The sequence below is a fragment of the Hemitrygon akajei genome, chromosome 2, assembly GCF_048418815.1.
Source record: "Hemitrygon akajei chromosome 2, sHemAka1.3, whole genome shotgun sequence".
NCBI lineage: Eukaryota > Metazoa > Chordata > Chondrichthyes > Myliobatiformes > Dasyatidae > Hemitrygon > Hemitrygon akajei.
In genome coordinates this window covers 73,224,216-73,243,174 of record NC_133125.1, presented here as the reverse complement: position 1 = coordinate 73,243,174, position 18,959 = coordinate 73,224,216, and the positions used below count along the sequence as shown (strand labels likewise).

The window sequence follows — 18,959 nt, the reverse complement described above, 5'->3', positions numbered from 1 at the left end:
ACCCTTGCAAACAGAACAAGTGCTACACCTGCCTCCATCAGTACCATTCGGGGCTCCAAACTGTCCTTCCAGGTGAGGTGATTCTTCACCTGTGAGTCTGTTGGGATCATCTACTGTATCTGGTGCTCCCGGTGTGTGGCCTCCTGTATATTGGTGAGACCTGACATTGATTGGGAGGCCACTTTGATGGGACCTACACTCCATCTGTCAGAAATAATGGGATCTCCCAGTGGGCACCTATTTTAATTTCACTTCCCATTCCCATTCCAACATGTCCATCCATGGCCTCCTCCACATTCCAGTTATATTCTAGTTATATTCCATCTGGGTATCCTGCAATCTAATGGCATGAACATGGATTTCACGAAGTTTGGTATTGCCCCCCCAATTCCCCATCTCCCTTTCCCTCTCTCACCTTATCTCCTTGCCTGCCCATTGCTTCCCTCTGGTGCACCTCCTCCCTTTTCTTCCATGACCTTCTGTCCTCTCCTATTACATTCCCTCTTCTCCAGCTCTATTTTGATCACGAATCAACTTCCCAGCTCTTTACTTCACCCCTACACCTCCCCCAATGGTTTCACCTATCACCTTATGTTTCTCCTTCCCCTCCCCCCACCTCTACTCCTCAGCTTTTTTTCTCCAGTCCTGCCAAAGGATCTTGCCCTGAAATGTCGACTGTACTCTTTTCCATAGTGGCTGCCTGGCCTGCTGAACATGTTTCAGGAGAAGGGGGAGAAGCTTTCTGCCTACATTTTTTGGCTAGAGAGACAGCTAAATTGTTTGTGCCGTAGAGGGGCATTCAAGTGGCTGAGGTGAATCAGTTAAGAATGGACGAAGTGGCAAAAGGTGCCCATTCGCCAGACCTGATCGCTTGGGGTGATCTTGTAAGACGCGCCCCCCTCCCTCGTTTGTTGAACTGATCAGAGAAGTAAGAGAGGAGGAGGATGCAATGGAGGCACGGAAGCCTCCATCCGCAGGGTACAGTCCTCAGTAGTGGTCCTCTTGACTAAGATGACCACTGGTAACCCACCCCAGAGAGTGGTGAAGGAGCTTGTGGCAGAATTTAGGACTGAGATGTCCCGGTTGTTATCAGTAGATTTGCGCCACCTCCCCCCCCCCCCCCCCCCCCACGATAGAGCTGATAGGAAGGCAGACCCCAAAGGGGATGGAATACGCAGAGGGTTGCTAGTGGCCAGTGTCTTGTGAGAAGGGGAGCAGCCGTTATTGTCTATTATAACTGTAGTGAAGAGGGACACTTCAGACGGGAGTGTAAACAATGGGAACCCCTCGGAGAGTGAGCCCCCGGGAACCTAAGTGGAGAAACCCAGTGAGGGAACGGCTTGGCATCTCGGGAGAAACATATTCCCAGCAATATATCTGTGAACACCCTAAAGCAAAAAACCCTATTCCTGAAGACTTAGTGGGGCCATGCTCCAATGTATCACTACAGATTGAGGGTATTTATGCTAGAGCCATACTTGACATAGGCTCTCAAGTTACTGTGCTGTACCATTTGTTTTACAACTGGTATTTGACGCATTTACCATTGACACCACTCAGTGCGCTAGAGATCTCGTGTCTTAGGACAGATGGCTATCTGTATGATGGTTACTTGTCTTTGAAGCTGGAGTTTTCAGGGGCAGATGTGGGAGTGGCTGCGGTCCTTGATTAATTACTGCTGGTTTGTCTGGACCCGGTTAAAAAGGTCAAAGCTTCAATTCTCATGGGAGTGAATACTCCTATCATCAGGAGTCTAGTGAGAGCCTGCAAGGAGAAAGTTGGAGAGAGCTTTCTGAAAACATTGTCCATTCGCCTTGTGTTCAGAGCTGCTTTCAACGAAGTGCGTGGCTGTACTGGACTTGATGATGAGTACAAACAAGAGACTGTGTTGTTCACCCAGTCAAAACCAGTCGGGTTACGGCCCAGGGAAGTAGCAAGAGTGGTAGGAAACCCCAAATTTCCCGGAATGCCTGAGGCTGAGACCCTCTTAGTGGATGCAATGGAATACCACAAAGTATGTGTATCTTGATGATAAATATATTTTGAACTTTGATATGACACTGATGGATTTGCATTTGAAGTGCTGTCTCACTTGGAGGGACTTCTTAAGGTACCTTGGTCAGCATGGATGAGTTGGACCAAACGGCTTCATTTTGTACCCTGTAGGACTATGACTATGTAGGCACTATAATTCATAACTTTGCACATGGCATACAAATATATGGCATTGTTGATAGTGTTTTGAAGTACCAGAACTCTTGAGTTAAAACAAGATATTAATCAGATTGGGTAGTGCAGTCACAGATTGAATTTAACTAATAATTGTGTGGTAGTGCATTTTAGTAGGTTTGAAAAGGTTTAGAACATATACCATGAATGGTGAGGCTCTAGAGTGCATACAAGTCCCTAAAGTTCTAAACACGGCAGCACAGGTAGATAAGGGATTGATACTGGTGTTCAGGAACTGGGAATATATCCCACATCTTGGGTATTGTGAGCAATTCTGGCTGTAGGAAAGGTGTGATTGCACTGGAGAAGGTGCAGAGGTGATTTACTAGGATGCTGCCTGGGATAGGATATTTCAGTCTCAAGGAAGACTTGTACGGCTGCATTTGTTTTCCTTGGAGTGAAGAAACGTAGGGAAACCTGAAAATTGGGGTTCATAGATACAGTTGGTGGTGCGAAGATATGTCTAATATAGTTGCAGGTTTAAGTTAAGGATTAAGAGGATTAGCGAGGACCAGATAAAAATTATTTCCACAAAGTTATAAGCACAAGATTCTGCAGATGTGGGAACTCCTGAGTAACACACACAAATGCTGGAGTTCACCCAGGAGTGGCCGGAATCGGAAACGTCTTGTTGTGAAGATGCTCCATGCAGCTATTCTTGCAACATTTTAAAAATATTGTGAGTATTTGAACTGCTTGGATAACATCGGCCCCAGAACACTTGTGGTAATGGAATTAGCTTAGTGTATACTTGAAATTCTAAATGGTGATGAGAGGTCAAAGGGACTGTTTCTGTGCTTTATCACAATATGACCCTTAATGTGACATCATACACCTAGGAGCAGAATTAGGTCTCTCGGCCCATGGAATCTGCTCTGCCATTTCATCATGGCTGATTTATTATCTCTCTCAATATCATTTTCCTGCCTTCTCCCCATAACTTTTGATGCCCTGATTTATTAAGAACCTATCAAGCTCCTCTTTAAATATGCCCAGTGACTTGGCCTGCACAGTCATCTGTGGTAATGAATTCCACAGATTTACCACCCTCTAGCTGAAGAAAATTTTCCTAATCGCTGTTCTAAATGGACGTCCCTTTGGTCCCAGACTCCCACTATAGGAAACATCTTCTCCACATCCACTTGATCCAGACCTTTCAGTATTTAATAGGTTGCAATAGCCTTGTAGTTAATTGGAACTACAATAGCCTCATGTTAATTGGAACTTTCTTTATCATCTATAGTGTGTGATATTGACAGAGACTGGACTTTCACTTCAAAAGAAGATTAATTACTTCTGCCGCTCCCAGCAGCCACCCATCAAGGTATGCTTTACTAGTAAGATACAGAGAATGAACCACCAACATTTAATTGATTACAGCATAGCAATAATCTTGCAGTCCTATGACTGCCATATATTTGGTAATGTGTGCATGATCAGAAGGAAAGAAATGGTGCACAATTACTGCTCTTTTTAAAAAGTTATTGCATAAAGATGCATTTGGGAGGAATCTAGTGAGATGAATGTAACAACTGAATTGAAAAACCTTTTACAGGTTAATAGAAGCAAGCAGAATCTCTGATATTTACTTTTCTGTGCTGAGTTTTTGCTCCAAACATTCTAAGGATAGTATTAGGTTACAGTGAGTATATAGCAAATCTGCACCCAGCAGGATATTCAAGACATCGTAGTACATACACCAGATGTCCTTGAAGACGTTGTGGAGCTTGAAACATACTGTGAACACTGTACAATGCTGTTTTGCGAGTTAGGATGTGAAGCAATAAAGAGCAGTCTGTGAAAAAGTTATCTTGTTCTACCTCCAGATTGATAATGTAGTCATGGCCTCTAAAATAGTACAAATTAAAATTGCATATTGTCAAAACGTAACATCAGTTTGTCAAAAATAACAACGTGATCTTGTATAACAAAATATATCAAAAATAAAGCTATGTTGAAGAAATTTTATTTCAAAAAGATTCTAGCAGTTTCAGATCAGTCTTACAAATATAAATGTTGTTTTACTCAAGTTAATCATGCTCTGGCAACTATTTATAAATATCTTTATAATGTGCATCCTTGTAAACCCTTCTTATGTCTCTTTTAATTCTTTTGCTGAAAATTCTTGTCCTTGCATTGTGTTATCTCAAAATATAAATTCTTTTTGACGTTGAGAAATCCTTGATTTATTTAAGCAGCCAATGTAGAATGATAGCTGTATCACCAGGTCACACTTAGAAGGAAATATTTCCTTTTGAGCTCTGTGTACATGCTGCACACTCTAAAGATACATGGTGAAAGATGTGGATGCCAATTGTTTACCTCTTTTTCCAGTTCATTAGTGGTGATGTATATGGAGTGTTCAGCCGAGTATTCTGTGACTTTGGGGATCATTTTGAGGTATCTGACCCAAGTGGAGAAGAGCCAAAGGAAATCTTCATTCAGAATATCACACAGGTAATATCTACAAAAAATAATCACTTTCGTTGGCATTTTACATTAGCGAACAACTTCAATTTATAATGGAGCCACAGAAAGGCCCTAGCTCAGAAGGAAATTGCTTAATTCATCGAGCTCTACCAGTCTATGTATGAGAAATTCACTCCTCCTTCCCCTTCTCCATAGCCCTGCATATTTTTCCCTTTTAAGTGTTTGTGCAGTTTCCTTTTAAACACATTGGCGATGATTGAATTGGTCCCCTCTTCCATCCCCAGCAATACATTTCAGACTAAACCATCTGCTGGACAAAACAGATTTTCATCACTTTGTTTCTTTTGCTAATTGATGCCCTCTGGTTATTGAACCTTCTGCCAATGGGAACAATTTTCCCACACTTGCTCTGTCAGTAGCAGGTGTCGTGAGGCAATAGCAGAACACTGCATTTGCAAAGACCATAGGATTGACTTTGATGGCATAAAGCTACTGTACAGCTACCAATAGCCTGCTGAAGAAAGCCATTGAAATAAAACTCGAGGAAAAGAATTCTAATGAAACAAAGATCTCGCTCTTAAGTAAGAACTGGATTTCAATTTTAAACCAGGTGTGAGAGCGGAGACCTGATTGGATGAGGACTAACTAATCAGGAGGGACAGACTATGAGTGTATAAATACCACCGAACTAGACACATCTAGGCATCATCCCTGAAGAAGGTGGCCAAATTTGTTACTGAAATGTTGGTTATGATCGATTTATGTACCTGGTTGTAAATTTAGTCGGCTCCATGTTGGGTACTAGCCTACAAAATACTTAGGACATCTTCAAGGTGCGGTGTCTCAGAAAGGCAGCGTCCATTATTAAAGACCTCCAGCACCCAGGGCATGTCCTTTTCTCACTGTTACCATCAGGTAGGAGGTACAGAAGCCTGAAGGCACACACTCAGCGATTCAGGAACAGCTTCTTCCCCTCTGCTATCCGATTCCTAAATGGACATTGAACCCTTGGACACTGCCTCACTTTTTTCATATATATTTTTTCTGTTTTTGCACGATTTTTAATCTATTCAATATATGTATACTGTAATTGATTTACTTATTTATTATTTTTTCTTCTTCTATGTATTGAATTGAACTGCTAAGTTAACAAATTTCACGACACATGCCCGTGATTCTAATTCTAGCTTGAAGCCCAAGAAGAGTTTATTCGTCACATACACCAGGAAAGCACTAGATCCTTTTTTCAAAGTCATAACCTGTTCAATCTTTCTTTATAACTCAGGTGCTCCAGTCCCAGCACCATCCTTGTAAATTTTCTTTGTACTCTTTTCACCTTATTTACATCTTTCCTTTAGATAATGACCAAACCTGCACACTACAAATTAGGCCTCACCAACGTCTTATACAACTTCAAAGTAGTCAGTACTTTGATTTATGAAGGCCAATGTGCCAAAAGCTTTCTTTACAACCATATCTACCTGTGTTGCTGCTTTCGATAAATTATGGATCTGTATTCCCAGATCCCATGGTTCTACAGCAGTCCTCAGTGCCCTGTCGTTCAAGACCTACTCTGATTGGATACACTGAAGTGCAACACCTTGCTTTTACATACATTAAAATCCGACTGCTATTTTTCAGCCCATTTTTCCATCTGATCCAGATCCTGCTGCAAGCTCTGATAGCCTTCCTCACTGTCATTACACCCCCAGTCTTGGTGTCATCCACAAATTGTTTACCACATTGTCATTCAGGTCATTAATATAGATGACAAGCAGCAATGGACCAGCACTGATCCCTGTGCTGCTCATAGTCATAGGTCTGCAGTCAGAGAGGCAACTATTTACTACCACTTACTGGTTTCTCCCACAAAGCCAGTGTCTAATCCAATTTACAACTTCATCTTCAATGCCAAGAGACTGAATCTTCCTGACCAACCTTCCAAGTGGGACCTTGTCAAATGCCTTGCTAAAATCCATGTAGACAACATCCACTGCCTTGTCTTTATCTTGGTAACTTCCTCGAAAAACTCTATAGGATTAGTTAGACATGAATCACCACACACAAAGCTTTGCTGACCATCCCTAATCAGTTCAAATAGAGACTGGTGGGAAGAATTTAAAAGGAGAGAGCTTTTTCTTAAGAGGTTTGATCAAGACACAACTGCACAGGCGTGTGGATGTTAGCGAGTTAGACCGGTGGAAGAATTTAAAAAGAGGACAGCTTTATAGAGTGGGTGACAGGCTTTTTCCACTGAGGCTAGGGGAGAAAAAAACCAGAGGACATGGGTTAAGAGTGAAGGGGGGAAAAGTTTAAAGGGAACATTGGGGGGGGGGGGGCTTCTTCACACAGTGTGGTGGGAGTGTGGAATGAGCTGCCAGATGAAGTGGTAAATGCGAGCTCACTTTTAACATTTAAGAAAGACTTGGACAGGTGCATGAATGAGAGGTGTATGGAGGGTTATGGGCCAGGTGAAGGTCAGTGGGACTAGGCAGAAAAATGGTTTGGCACAACCAAGAAGGGCCAAAAGGCCTGTTTCTGTGCTGTAATGTTCTATGGTTCTAGAGCTATTCAAAGTAGGAGAGCTTTGGCTCAATGGGGCATCAGCAATAACGAGCCAAGGTGAGGTAAGTTACTTGTGAAGAATAGGAAGTATGTCTGTGAGGCCGGGGTTCTGTACTGGGTGTCAGATGTGGGATGTCCGGGAGACCCCCAGCCTCTGCATCTCCGCAGAAGACCACATCTGCGCCAGGTGCATCGAGCTGCAGCTCCTTAGGGACTGGGTTAGGGAACTGGAGATGCAGCTCAATGAACTTTGTCTGGTCAGGGAAAGTGAAGAGGTGATAGAGAGGAACTATAGGCAAGTAGTCACACTGGGGCATCAAGAGACAGTTAAGTGGGTGACAGTCAGGAGAGACAAGGGCAAGAGTCAGATACTAGAGAGTACCCTTGTGGCTGTTCCCCTTAACAATAAGATGATGAGAGGCATTGGTCGTGTGGATAGTCAGAGACTTTTTCCCAGGGCTGAAATGGCTGTCATGAGAGAACGCGGTTTTAAGGTGCTTGGAAGTAGTTAGAGAGGAGATGTCAGGGGTAAGTTTTTTACGCAGAGAGTGGTGAGTGCATGGAATGGGCTCCCAGTGATGGTGGTGGAGGAAGATACAATAGGGTCTTTTAAGAGACTTCTGGATAAGTACATGGAGCTTATAAAAATAGAGGACTATAGGCAACCCGAGGTAATTTCTAAAATAACAACATGTTCGGCACAGCATTGTGGGCCAAAGGGCCTGTATTGTGCTGTGTGTTTTCTTTGTTTCTGTGTTTCTAAATACTATCCAGATAATCATGTATCCGGTCCGTTAGAATACCTTCCAATAACTTTCCCACTACTAATGTCAAACTCACTGTCTATAATTGCCCTGTTTTAGTTTGCTTACTTTGTGTGGGGAGTGGTGATTTGGGAGTTGATGATCATGCTGCCTTTCTTTTCTTCCTTTGTTTCATGGCTACCCAGAGAAGAAGAGTTTCAGAGTTACATATAATCTGCAATATATTACATAAGCAACAAAGAATTCTTCATCAAACAATATATTTACAATATTATTCAAACATTAAGTACACAACACTGATTGTTATGGCCTGTAGGATGATGGTGTGTGGAATATTGTCCTGGTGCCACTTTTCTGCAAGGTCAAACACGCAGCAGTCATCATCATGCACTAGTCATTGTGCAGTGCAGCTTATCTTCCATTGAGTGAACACTGCAGGGCAGCACCCAACCTAGCACCAACTCCAGCAGCTCCTCCAGTGGTGGCCTGCAACAGGCATGAGAGTCTGGTCTGTGTGACAACCAAGATCACGCAACTTGTCGTCTCACCAAGGAGCCAATGAACCTGTTTTGCAGTATTCTATATTACTAATGTCCCCCAGTTATGCCCCTTATATTAGCCATTTCCACCCTGGGTAATTGTCTCTGGTTGTTCACTCTATCTTTGCCTCTTGTACACCGCTATCAAGTTACCTTTCATCCTCCTTCACTCCGAAGAGAAAAGCCCAAACACATTCATTTTATCTTCATACTTTGATTTTAGCTTCCTAACTACATACACATCCTTTTTCTTCTTGTCTAAATTTACCATTTCTCTCCACAACCTCTACATGTCAATTGTAGACCTACCCAAGGATAGCTGTACCCAATTAGCTCGCTCTCTAGTTCTTGCCTAATTCTCTCATACTCTGCTCTAATTTAATACTGTTGCAAGTTCATACTTATCTTTATTTATAGTTCTGTCAAAGCTTAAGGAGTTGTGGTCACTTTTCACGAACTGATCTCCTATTGAGACTTCTGTCACTTGACCAGGCTCATTTGCCAACGCCAGTATGGCCCCTACTCTCATTAGATTATCTGCATACTGATTTAAGAAACCTTTCCGAATGTATTTAACAAATCTGTCCTTTCTAAAAATCTTGCATTTAGAAGGTTCCAATTCATGTTAGGGAAGCTGATGTTACCCATGACAAATCTATTCCTCCAGGACCCAGTGGCTATTGGGGGATTTTGTTGTAAGTCTAGCAGAATGATTGCACCTTCTCTTTTCTTTGACTTCAGTGTAGAAGCTCTCCATTATGTTCTCTCTGAGTGCAGCTGTGACATTTTCCCTGATTAATACTGCAGCTACTCTCCTCCCCACTCACACCTTAACCATCCTTCTTTATCTATTATGAAGTATCGAGGTCCTGGAGCATTAAGCAGCCATTCATATTTCCCTGTCAAAAAATCTCTGTAATGGATTTAACAGCACAGAGCATGGAACTAACTTCATTGACCTTACTCCTAATACTCCTAAAATTAAAAATGTCAATCCATCATGTCTTGCTGTTGCTGGTTCATCCTTACAGGCTTGACTGATCATGCCATTCACCTTCCTTTTATTTTCTGATCTGGTAATCAGGTTTGAATTCTCCTGCCAAGCTATTTTAAGTCACCTGAGTAGCAGTAGCAAAGCATCCAGCCAGGATTTTGGATGCTCTGCAGTTAATATGGAACCTATCCATCTCGTACAGGTCATCCCTGTTTCAGTAGGTAAAAGAAACAGTAGATAAAGGAATCCTGCTTTCAGCACCAGTTCCTCAGCTGCACATTTATCAGTTCTCTATTCCTGCCCTGACCAGCATGTGACACTGGGAGTCATCCAGAAATTTCTACCTTTGAAGTCCTTCTTGTTGGTGTCAATAAGTCCCATGACCATGGGCTGCACACTCTCCCTCTTGAGTATGTTCTGTCATCACTCCAAGACTCCTTCAACCAATGTACCATCCTGGCATCTCTATGGTGCCACAGAATCCCTTGTCTGTCCCCCTATCAGATCATCTGTTTGATATTGCTATGCCTGACTTTACCCTCAACTGGGTGGATGGAATCCCTATAATGATATCATGACCTCTACATTTGAGGATTACTCTAGTTCTTAAGCAAATTTGAGAGGCTTTCTTGTATATGAGGTAGCTAATGAAGGTAACATTTAGTTAAATTAATACTTGTATCTTTGGTCAGTTTTCATTTTTGAGAGTTTTCTGGTGTTGATTTGAAGCAAAATATGAGTAACTTCAAGCTGGTGCTGCAGCTGTTCAGGCATATTTAAATGTTTGATTAGAGAGCTATATGATGCAAGAATCTGAGCAATTATTGGGCAATATTTTATGAGCAGCCACTGAGATTAACCATGACTTTTTTTATATAACAGGTCTTATTTAGAAAACTAGAAGTAAGAAAATTTTACAAATGATGTTACATAAAAATGTTTTAATAGACTGGTATATAAAACTTTGCTGTTATTTAACAATGGCTTTAAACTATTTCAGAATCATGGAGAGTGTGGTGGGGGGGGGGGTGTGTGTGTGTGTGTGTGTGTGTGTGTGTGTGTGTATGTGTGTATGTGTGTGTGGAGTTTTAACACAAATAACTTTTATCACAGTAATTTCTATCGTGTTTTAGTATATTTGGATAGAGTCAATTATGCTTTTCAGATACCAGTTTCTTGAATTTTATTGATCACTGTTGCTTATATGTTGTAAATTAACTCACACTGAGGTTAGCAGCCTGGTTCAAACAACTATGCAAACCCCTTGGAGAGTGAGGCTGTCAAATTACAGACTGAAATTGACATAACTGGATACACTTCTAAATGCCTTTGATCTATTCACAGTCCAATCCTGGAATTGTAACATGCATGGACAATCATAACCATGGGTTGGAAACAGGACAATTTGTAACATTTCGGGAAATCAACGGGATGACAGAGTTAAATGAATCAGTTCAGCAAGTAACAGGTGTGATCTTTCGTTTCAGTGATATCAATTTAAATATTTAAGTAGGAAATCAAGATTAAACAACTTTTGATGCCAGCTGTTTCATTCCTCCCTCTTGTCCTCCTTTTATCTATTTTAATATAACTGCAATTTTGTTTATCAGGTTTACTGTTCTCTTCTTAAAACAACATTCAGCAGCTCTTTCAGGATTGTGCTGCTTTAGACACCCTTACCGTCTTTGTTCCTTGATGCCTTGATAGCTTTCGGTTGGAAAATTTTGGCATCTGAATCAATTGTTAGCATTTAGTAACAAAAGCAAAATGTGCCAGTGATGCTCTGCAGAGCATGCAATATCTCCAGATAGAGGTAAAGCTGATAACCTTTCATCAGCATTTGGAAAGATTACACTTGTTTAAGCAGAAAGAGAGAAAGGAGAAGCAGGAAGAGTAAGCAATAAAGGAAAGCTTGTAATGGAATGACAAGGTAGAACAAATTGTAAAAGTTATGAAGTAGTTGTTAACAACAAAATTACAAGTCAGATCAGATCTTTAAAGAGTTATGATATGAGGGTAGCTAGGGAGAGAATAGGTTCCCTTAGAAATCTGCAGGGTCTGCTGTTTCCTGATCCACAGTAAATATATGGGATCAGTAAATTAATGTTTACTGAGGAGTAATTCATGGTTGCTTGAGATAAGGGAGAGAAGTGGGATTGTTTAGGAGAACATGAACATGATCAGGGAGGAGGTATTTGTAGCTTACATTTCCAGGGCCTGACCAAGTACACTCTCAGGCCAGTGTGGAGGCTATAAATGAATTTGTTGAGCCGCTTGTAGAGCTGTTTGCTTTACAGTTAGCCATTGGTGCAACTCCCAAAGAGTGGAAAGTGGCTAATGTTCTGTTTTTTAAGAAGGGAATCAAGGACAAACCAAGGAGCTTCAGACCAGTAAGCCTGACATCAGTGGGGAAGTTATCTGTGGGAATGGAGAACAATGCTGTACGGCATTTGGTTAGACTTAGCATGATTTTGTGCAGAGGAACTGTGTTTGATTAATCTTTGAGTATTTTGAAACAGTAAACAAAAGGGTAAATGAGGATAAGGCAGTGAATATTACGTACTTAGACCCCTGACAAGGTCCTGTGTATGGCCTGTCTGAAAAGTTCAAGTCCCGTGGACTCCAGTTAAAGCTAATGAATTGGCTCGGATATAGGGGGGGGGGGGGGGGGGGGGAAGGTGTTGGTGAAAGGGTTTTTCTTGGAATGTAGATGACTGGTTTACCACAGGAGCTGGTGTTGGGACTCTTGTTACTGGGATGTGAATGCACAGGCTTAATCAACGTTGTAAATTATGTGAAATGAGGATTTGTGGTTAATTGTGAAGAAACACAGATTACAAGCAGATCAGTTCAGGAAGTGGGCCAAGAAGTGAAAATAGGATTTTGTGACAAGAGAAGTGTTATGGAATGCATTTTGGAAAGTCAGACCAGAATAGGTCTTTTACTAATATTAGAACAAAGCACATAACATGTTACAGACGCTATGGCCCACGATATTGTCCCTACTTTTTAACCTACTGTAAGATCGATCTCAACCCTCCTACATAACCCTCCATTTTTCTGTCATCCATTGTGCCTATATGAGTTTCTTAAATGACCCTAAAGTAGCTGCCTCTACCAAATCGCTGGCAGGGCATTCCACACACACACACACCACTTTCTGTGTAAAGAACTTGTCTCTGACATCGCCCTTGTACTTTACTCCATTCACCTTAAAATTATGCCCTGTTTGTATTGGCAAATTCTTCATGGGAAAATGTTGCTGGCTATCCACCCAATTTATCACCCTTATCATCTTGTACATCTCCATCAAGTCACCCCTCATCCTTCTTTGCTACAAAGAAAAAAGCCCTAGCTCGCTCAACCTATCTTCATAAGAGATGTCCTCTAGTCCAAGCAGCATTTTCTGCATCTATTTTAAAACTTCCCCATCATTCCTATAATGAGCTGACCAGAACTGAACACACTTTTCGAAACATAATTTAACCAAGGTTTGTAGAGCTACAATATTGCCTCACAGCTTTGGAGCTCAATCCCCCAACTAATGAAGGCCGACACACACACACCATGTACCTTCTTAATAACCCTATCAACCTGCATGGCAACTTTGAGGAATTGATGGACGTGGATCCCAAGATCTTCCACACAGCTAAGAATCCTGCCATTAGCCCTATATTCTGCCTTCAAATTTGACCTTCCGAAATGAATCGCTTCAAACTTCTTCTGGATTGAATTCTGTCTGCTACTTCTCAGCCTAGGTTTGCATCCTGTTAGTGGTCAGTGTCTCATTGCAACCTACAACAAACATTCACACTATCCACAATTCAACCAACCTTCATTTCTTCTGCTAACTTACTAGTCCACTCTTCCACTTTCTAATCCTAGTCATTTATAAAAATCACGAAGAGCTGAGGTCCCAGAGCAGATCCCTGCAAAACAGCACTTGTTACTGATCTCCAGGTAGAATATTCTTAGGCCATAAGACCAAACAACATAGCAGAATTTGACAATTTGGCTAATCGAACCTATCAAGCTCTACCCAACCACCTGGCCACCGCAGCTGTTTGTGGTAATAAATTCCACAAATTCACCACCCTCTGGCTAAAGAGTATGCTCTCTGCACCTCTGTTTTAAATGGATCCCCCTCTATCCTGAGGCTGTGCCCTTGTGTCCCAGACTTCCCCACCACGGGAAACATCCTTTCCACATCTACTCTGTCTAGGCCTTTCAGCATTAAAAAGGTTTCAATATGATCACCCCTCATCCTTCTAAATTCCAGCGAGTACAGACCTAAAGCTATCAAGCGTTCCTTGTATGATAACCCTTTGATTCCCAGGATCATCATTGTGAACCTTCTCGGAATCCTCTCCAATGCCAGCACATCTTTTAGATGAGGAGCCCAAAATTGTTCACAATACTCAAGGTGAGGCCTCACCACTGCCACAGCGTCACGTCCTTGCTCTTGAAATGAATGCTAGCATTGCATTTGTCTTCTTCAGCATTGACTCTACCTGCAAATTAACCTTTAGAGTACAAGGACTCCCAAGTCCCTTTGCATCTCAGATTTTTGGATTTTCTCTTCACTTAGAAAATAGTCTGCACATTTATTTCTACTACCAAAGTGCATGACCATGCATTTTCCAACATTGTATTTCATTTGCTACAGTCTTGCCCATTCTCCTAATCTGGCTAAGTCCTTCTGTAGCTCTTTGTTTCCTTAACACTACCTGCCCCTCCACCAATCTTCATATCATCTGCAAACCTGGCAACAAAGCCGTCTATTCCATCATCTAAATCATTTATATACTGCATTAAAAGAAGCGGTCCCAACACCAACCCCTGCGTAACACCAGTAGTCACTGGCAGCCAACCAGAAAAGGATCCTTTTATTCCCACTCGCTGCCTCCTACCAATCAGCCAATGCTCTAACCATGCCAGTAACTTTCCTGTAATGCCATGAGCTCTTAACTTTGTCAAAGGTCTTCTGAAAGTCCAAATATACAACATACATTGCATCACCTTTATCTATCCTACTTGGTTTGTGAAACAAGATTTTCCCTTAAAGAAACCATGCTAAATTTGTCCTATCTTGTCCTGTGTTACCAAGTACTGCATAACCTCATCCTTCAAATTCCTTGGTGTCCAGATTTCCGATGATCTCACCTGGTCCCTGAACTCCTCCATCCTGGTCAAAAAGGTGCAACAGTGCCTTATTTCCTGCAGAACATCAAGAAAGCTCACCTCTGTCCCAGGATACTGACGGACTTTTACTGCTGTACCATTGAGAGCATACACTCCAACTGCATCTCGGTGTGGTATGGCAATTGTCCCATATCGGACCACAAAGCACTCCAGTGTGTGGTGAAAACTGCCCAGTGGATTATCGGCACCCAGTTGCCCACCATTGAGAACATTTACCATAAACGCTGCCTGGGCAGAGCGAAAAGCATTATCAAGATGCATCTCTCCCTAACCATGGAGTTTTTACTCTCCTCCCATCTGGTAGGTGCTGCAGAAGCCTCCGCTCCCACACCAGCAGGCTCAGGAAGAGCTTCTTCCCTGAGGCTGTGACCCTGCTGAACCTCACATCACAGCGCTACGCAGTATTGCACCCATATTGTACTATCTCAGTACTTTTATATTTGTATGCTGTAGCAGTTACTTTTTATTCACATTTATTTTGTAAATAACACTTTTCTTTTGCACTTCTGGTTAGCTGCTAATTGCATTTCATTGTCTTTGTATCTGTACCTGGCACAATGACAATAAAGTTGAATCTAATCTAATCTTAATAATTGACTCTTGCATTTTCCCAACAACTGAGGTCAGACTAATTGGTCTATAATTTCCTTTCTGCTGCCTTCCTCCTTTCTTAAAGAATGGAGTGACATTTGCAATTTTCCAGTCCTCTGGCACCATGTCAGAGTCCAAAGATTTTTGAAAGATCATTACTAATGCCTCCACAATCTCTACTGCTACCTCTTTTCAGAACCCTAGGGTGCAGTCCATCTGGTCCAGAGAATTAAGACCCAAGGGTACCTTTGGGTCTTTCAGCTTTAAGAGCAACTTCTCCCTTGTAATAGTAACTGCACTAACTTCTTTTCCTCACACACTACAAGATCAGGCACACTGCTAGTATCTTCCACTTGAAGACTGATGCAAAATACTTGTTTAGTTCATGTGTCATCTCCTTGTCCCTCATTATGATTTCTCCGACCTCATTTTCTAGTGGTCCTAGATTCATTCTCATTTGTTTTATTTTTTACATAATTGAAAAAGCTTTTGCTATCCACTTTGATATGGTTTGCTAGCTTGCTTTCAGATTTCATCTTTTCCCTCCTAAGAATTCTATTAGTTGCTCTCTGTACTGTTTTAAAAACTTACCAATCCTGTCATCCCACTAATTTTTGCTTTGTTGTATGCTCTCTCTTCTGCTTTTACTTTTTTTACTTTGACTTCCCCTGTCAGCCACGGTTATACTATTTTGCCATTTGCGTATTTCTTTGTTTTTGAAATACATCTATCCTGCACCTTCCATATTTTTCCTCAAACTCATGCTGTTGCTTTTCTGCAGTTATCCTTACTAGCAACTCCTTTCAATTTACTTTGGCCAACTTCTCTCTCATACCACTGTAATTTCCTTTACTCCACTGAAATATGCCACATCAGACTTTACTTTCTCCCTATCAGATTTGAAGTTGAACTCAATTATATTACGATCACTGTCTCCTAAGGGCTCCCTAATCGCCTCCAGTTCATTACATTACACCCAATCTAGTATAGCTGATCTGGTAAGCTCAATGACAAACTGCTCTAAAAAGCCATCTCATAGGAATTCAATAAACTCACTGTCTTAAGATCCATTTCCAACCTGATTTTCCTAACTGATTACATGTTGAAATCTCCCATGACTATCATAACATTGCCATTTTGACATGCTGTTTCTATTTCCTGTTGTAAACTGTGGTCCACATTCCAGCCTGTATATAGCTGCCATCAAGGTTCTTTTACCCTTTCAGTTTCTTAACTCAACCCAGAAGTATTAAACATCTTCTGATCTCATGTCACATCTTCCATGTTACATGATTTACTGCCATTTGCTACCAGCAGAGCCACACCAACCCCTGTGCCTATCTTCCTATCTCTCCAATGCAATGTGTAACTTTGGACATTCAGTTCCCAACTACAACTATCCTTCAGCCATGATTCAGTGATGGCCACAACATCATACCTGACAATCTGTAATAGTACAAGAAGATCATCCACCTTATTTCTTATATTCTGTGCAGTTTGAGTGCTGCATTTGCTACCCTTTTTGATTCTGCATCCCTAATGCATTGATACTCACCCTGCTGGCTGCAATTATGTCCTATCATCTCCCTGCTGTTCCTGTCTGCATGTTATCTTTGCTGTGTTACTATTGTCCTGTCCTGAGTCCCTTCACTCCAGTTCCCACCCAACTGCCAAATTAGTTCAACCCCTCCCCAGCAGCTCTAACACACCTGCCCTCAAGAATATTGATTTCCCTTGGGTTCAGGTGCAACCCGTCTCTTTTGAACAGGTCATACCTCCCCAAGAAGAGATCCTAATGATCCAAGAATGGGAAGCCCTGAACCTGCACCAGCTTCTCAGCCATGCATTAATTTGCCATATCATCCTGTTTTTACCCTCACTGGCATGTGGCACAGGCGGCAATCCAGAAATTACTACCCTGGAGGTCCTGCTTCTCAGCTTTCTACCACCCTCTTCCTTCTATGCGTAAGCAAATTTTTTATCCAAAGGCAACTTATCTTGGGTCCCATGCTGCCTGGTGACATGAATGGTAGGACACCAGGGAGCAGAGAGACTTCAGAGTTTAAGTACATAGTTAATTGAAAGCGTGTCACAGATATCATAATGTTGCATGTCATATGACAGGGTGATTATGGTCTCATGACCATGTTCTTGGAAAATTTTTCTACCGAAGTGGTTTGACCAGTGTCTTTACAAGACTGACGACTCCAGTGATTATCAATACTCGTCAGAGATTGTCTTCCTGGTGTCAGTAGTCGCATAACCAGGGCTTGTGGTATGTACCAGCTGCTCCAAGGTGTTACACCTTGCCCAAGCATGATATGCAGTCTTGCACAGGGAAGGAGTGCCTGACATATCCTTTAGTAGAGATGTATCTCCACCCTGCAACCCAATGTATAGGGTGATGAAAAGCTGTTTAGTACACTGGTTGTCATAAGTCAGTACATTCAGTTTGGACATTATGTTGCAGTTGTACATTGGTGAGGCTAGAGTGGACTACTGTGTACGGTTTCAGTTGCTGTTTCAGGAGATGTGGTGAAACTGGAAAGAGTGTAGTCAAGATTTATGAGGATGTTGTCAGGATCAGAAGAGATAGCCCAGGCCTTCCTGCCTTGTACATTGGAGAATGGGTGCAATCTCATAGAAATACTTAAATTTGTAAAATTCATAGATAGGATGGATGGTAAGAGTCTTTTCAACTAGTTCTAGGTAAGTCCAGATCTCAGGGGCCTTGATTAAGATTGAGACAGGCAAGCTTTAAAAAAGGACCTGAGGGACTACTTTTCCCATTCAGAGGGAAGTGAATATTATAGGATGAATTACAAGGGAAGTGGTTGAGGCAGTTACAATACTTGTATCTGCTGGTTTACTCTGCAGCATTGTGGTTCTCAATTGTGGGCTTTGGAAAGGTTTTGTAGTATTTCTCGGTGTTGTCATTTGACTTTGTTTTTTTCCAGTTCTGTCCCGGTATTCATTTAGTATTGGAGATACAACAACTTTTGGGCCATATTTACATGGAGGAATTGCTGTGCAGCTGAAAATGCCCAAAATCTTTACATTTGTGAGTATTTTTACATCTGATATACAGTTTGACTTTGACCATAAGTTATAGGAGCAAAATTAAGCCATTTGGCCTATCAAGTCTGCTCCACCATTTCATCATGGCTGATCCTATCAGCCCCAGTCTCCTGCCTTCTCCCTGTATCCCTTTACTCCCTGATCGACCAAGAATCTATCAACCTCTGTTTTAAATACTCATAAAGTCTTGGCCTCCACAGCTGCCTTTGGGAAAAGAATTCCACAGTTTCATTTCTCTTTGGCTAAAGTAATTCCTTCTGATCTCTGTTCTAAAAGGACATCTCTCTATTCTGAGACTATGTCCTCTGGTCTTAGAATCTCCAGTAACACTGGAGTACTGCGCAGACGCAACAGAAATGTTCTCGTGCAGGTCTGGCAGAGAGTTTTTAAAAAACCCGGCCTCTATAAAAGAGAAGTATCACCTAGCAGAGCAATCATTGTGGGAGTGGTCATCGTTTGAGGCAGAGTAATAAAGCATTGGCTCAACAAGGCTTCAGTGAGAACGGGGAGGCATGGTAAGTAGGTATGTTCATTACTTATTTCTTTTTTAAATCTTGAGAGAATAGG

General features: G+C 41.7%; 1 protein-coding gene across 6 annotated transcripts in view; it reads left to right on the top strand.

Moving 5' to 3' along the window:
- The window catches only part of uba6 (ubiquitin like modifier activating enzyme 6), a 329,252-nt gene that overhangs the window by 78,535 nt on the left and 231,758 nt on the right, over positions 1-18,959 (top strand). For all 6 annotated transcript variants that reach the window (XM_073024872.1, XM_073024863.1, XM_073024889.1 and 3 more), the window contains 4 exons: positions 3,473-3,553; positions 4,564-4,686; positions 10,866-10,989; positions 18,272-18,375. In XM_073024872.1, the coding sequence (XP_072880973.1) occupies positions 3,473-3,553; positions 4,564-4,686; positions 10,866-10,989; positions 18,272-18,375 (432 nt within the window). The remainder of the gene's footprint in view (positions 1-3,472; positions 3,554-4,563; positions 4,687-10,865; positions 10,990-18,271; positions 18,376-18,959) is intronic.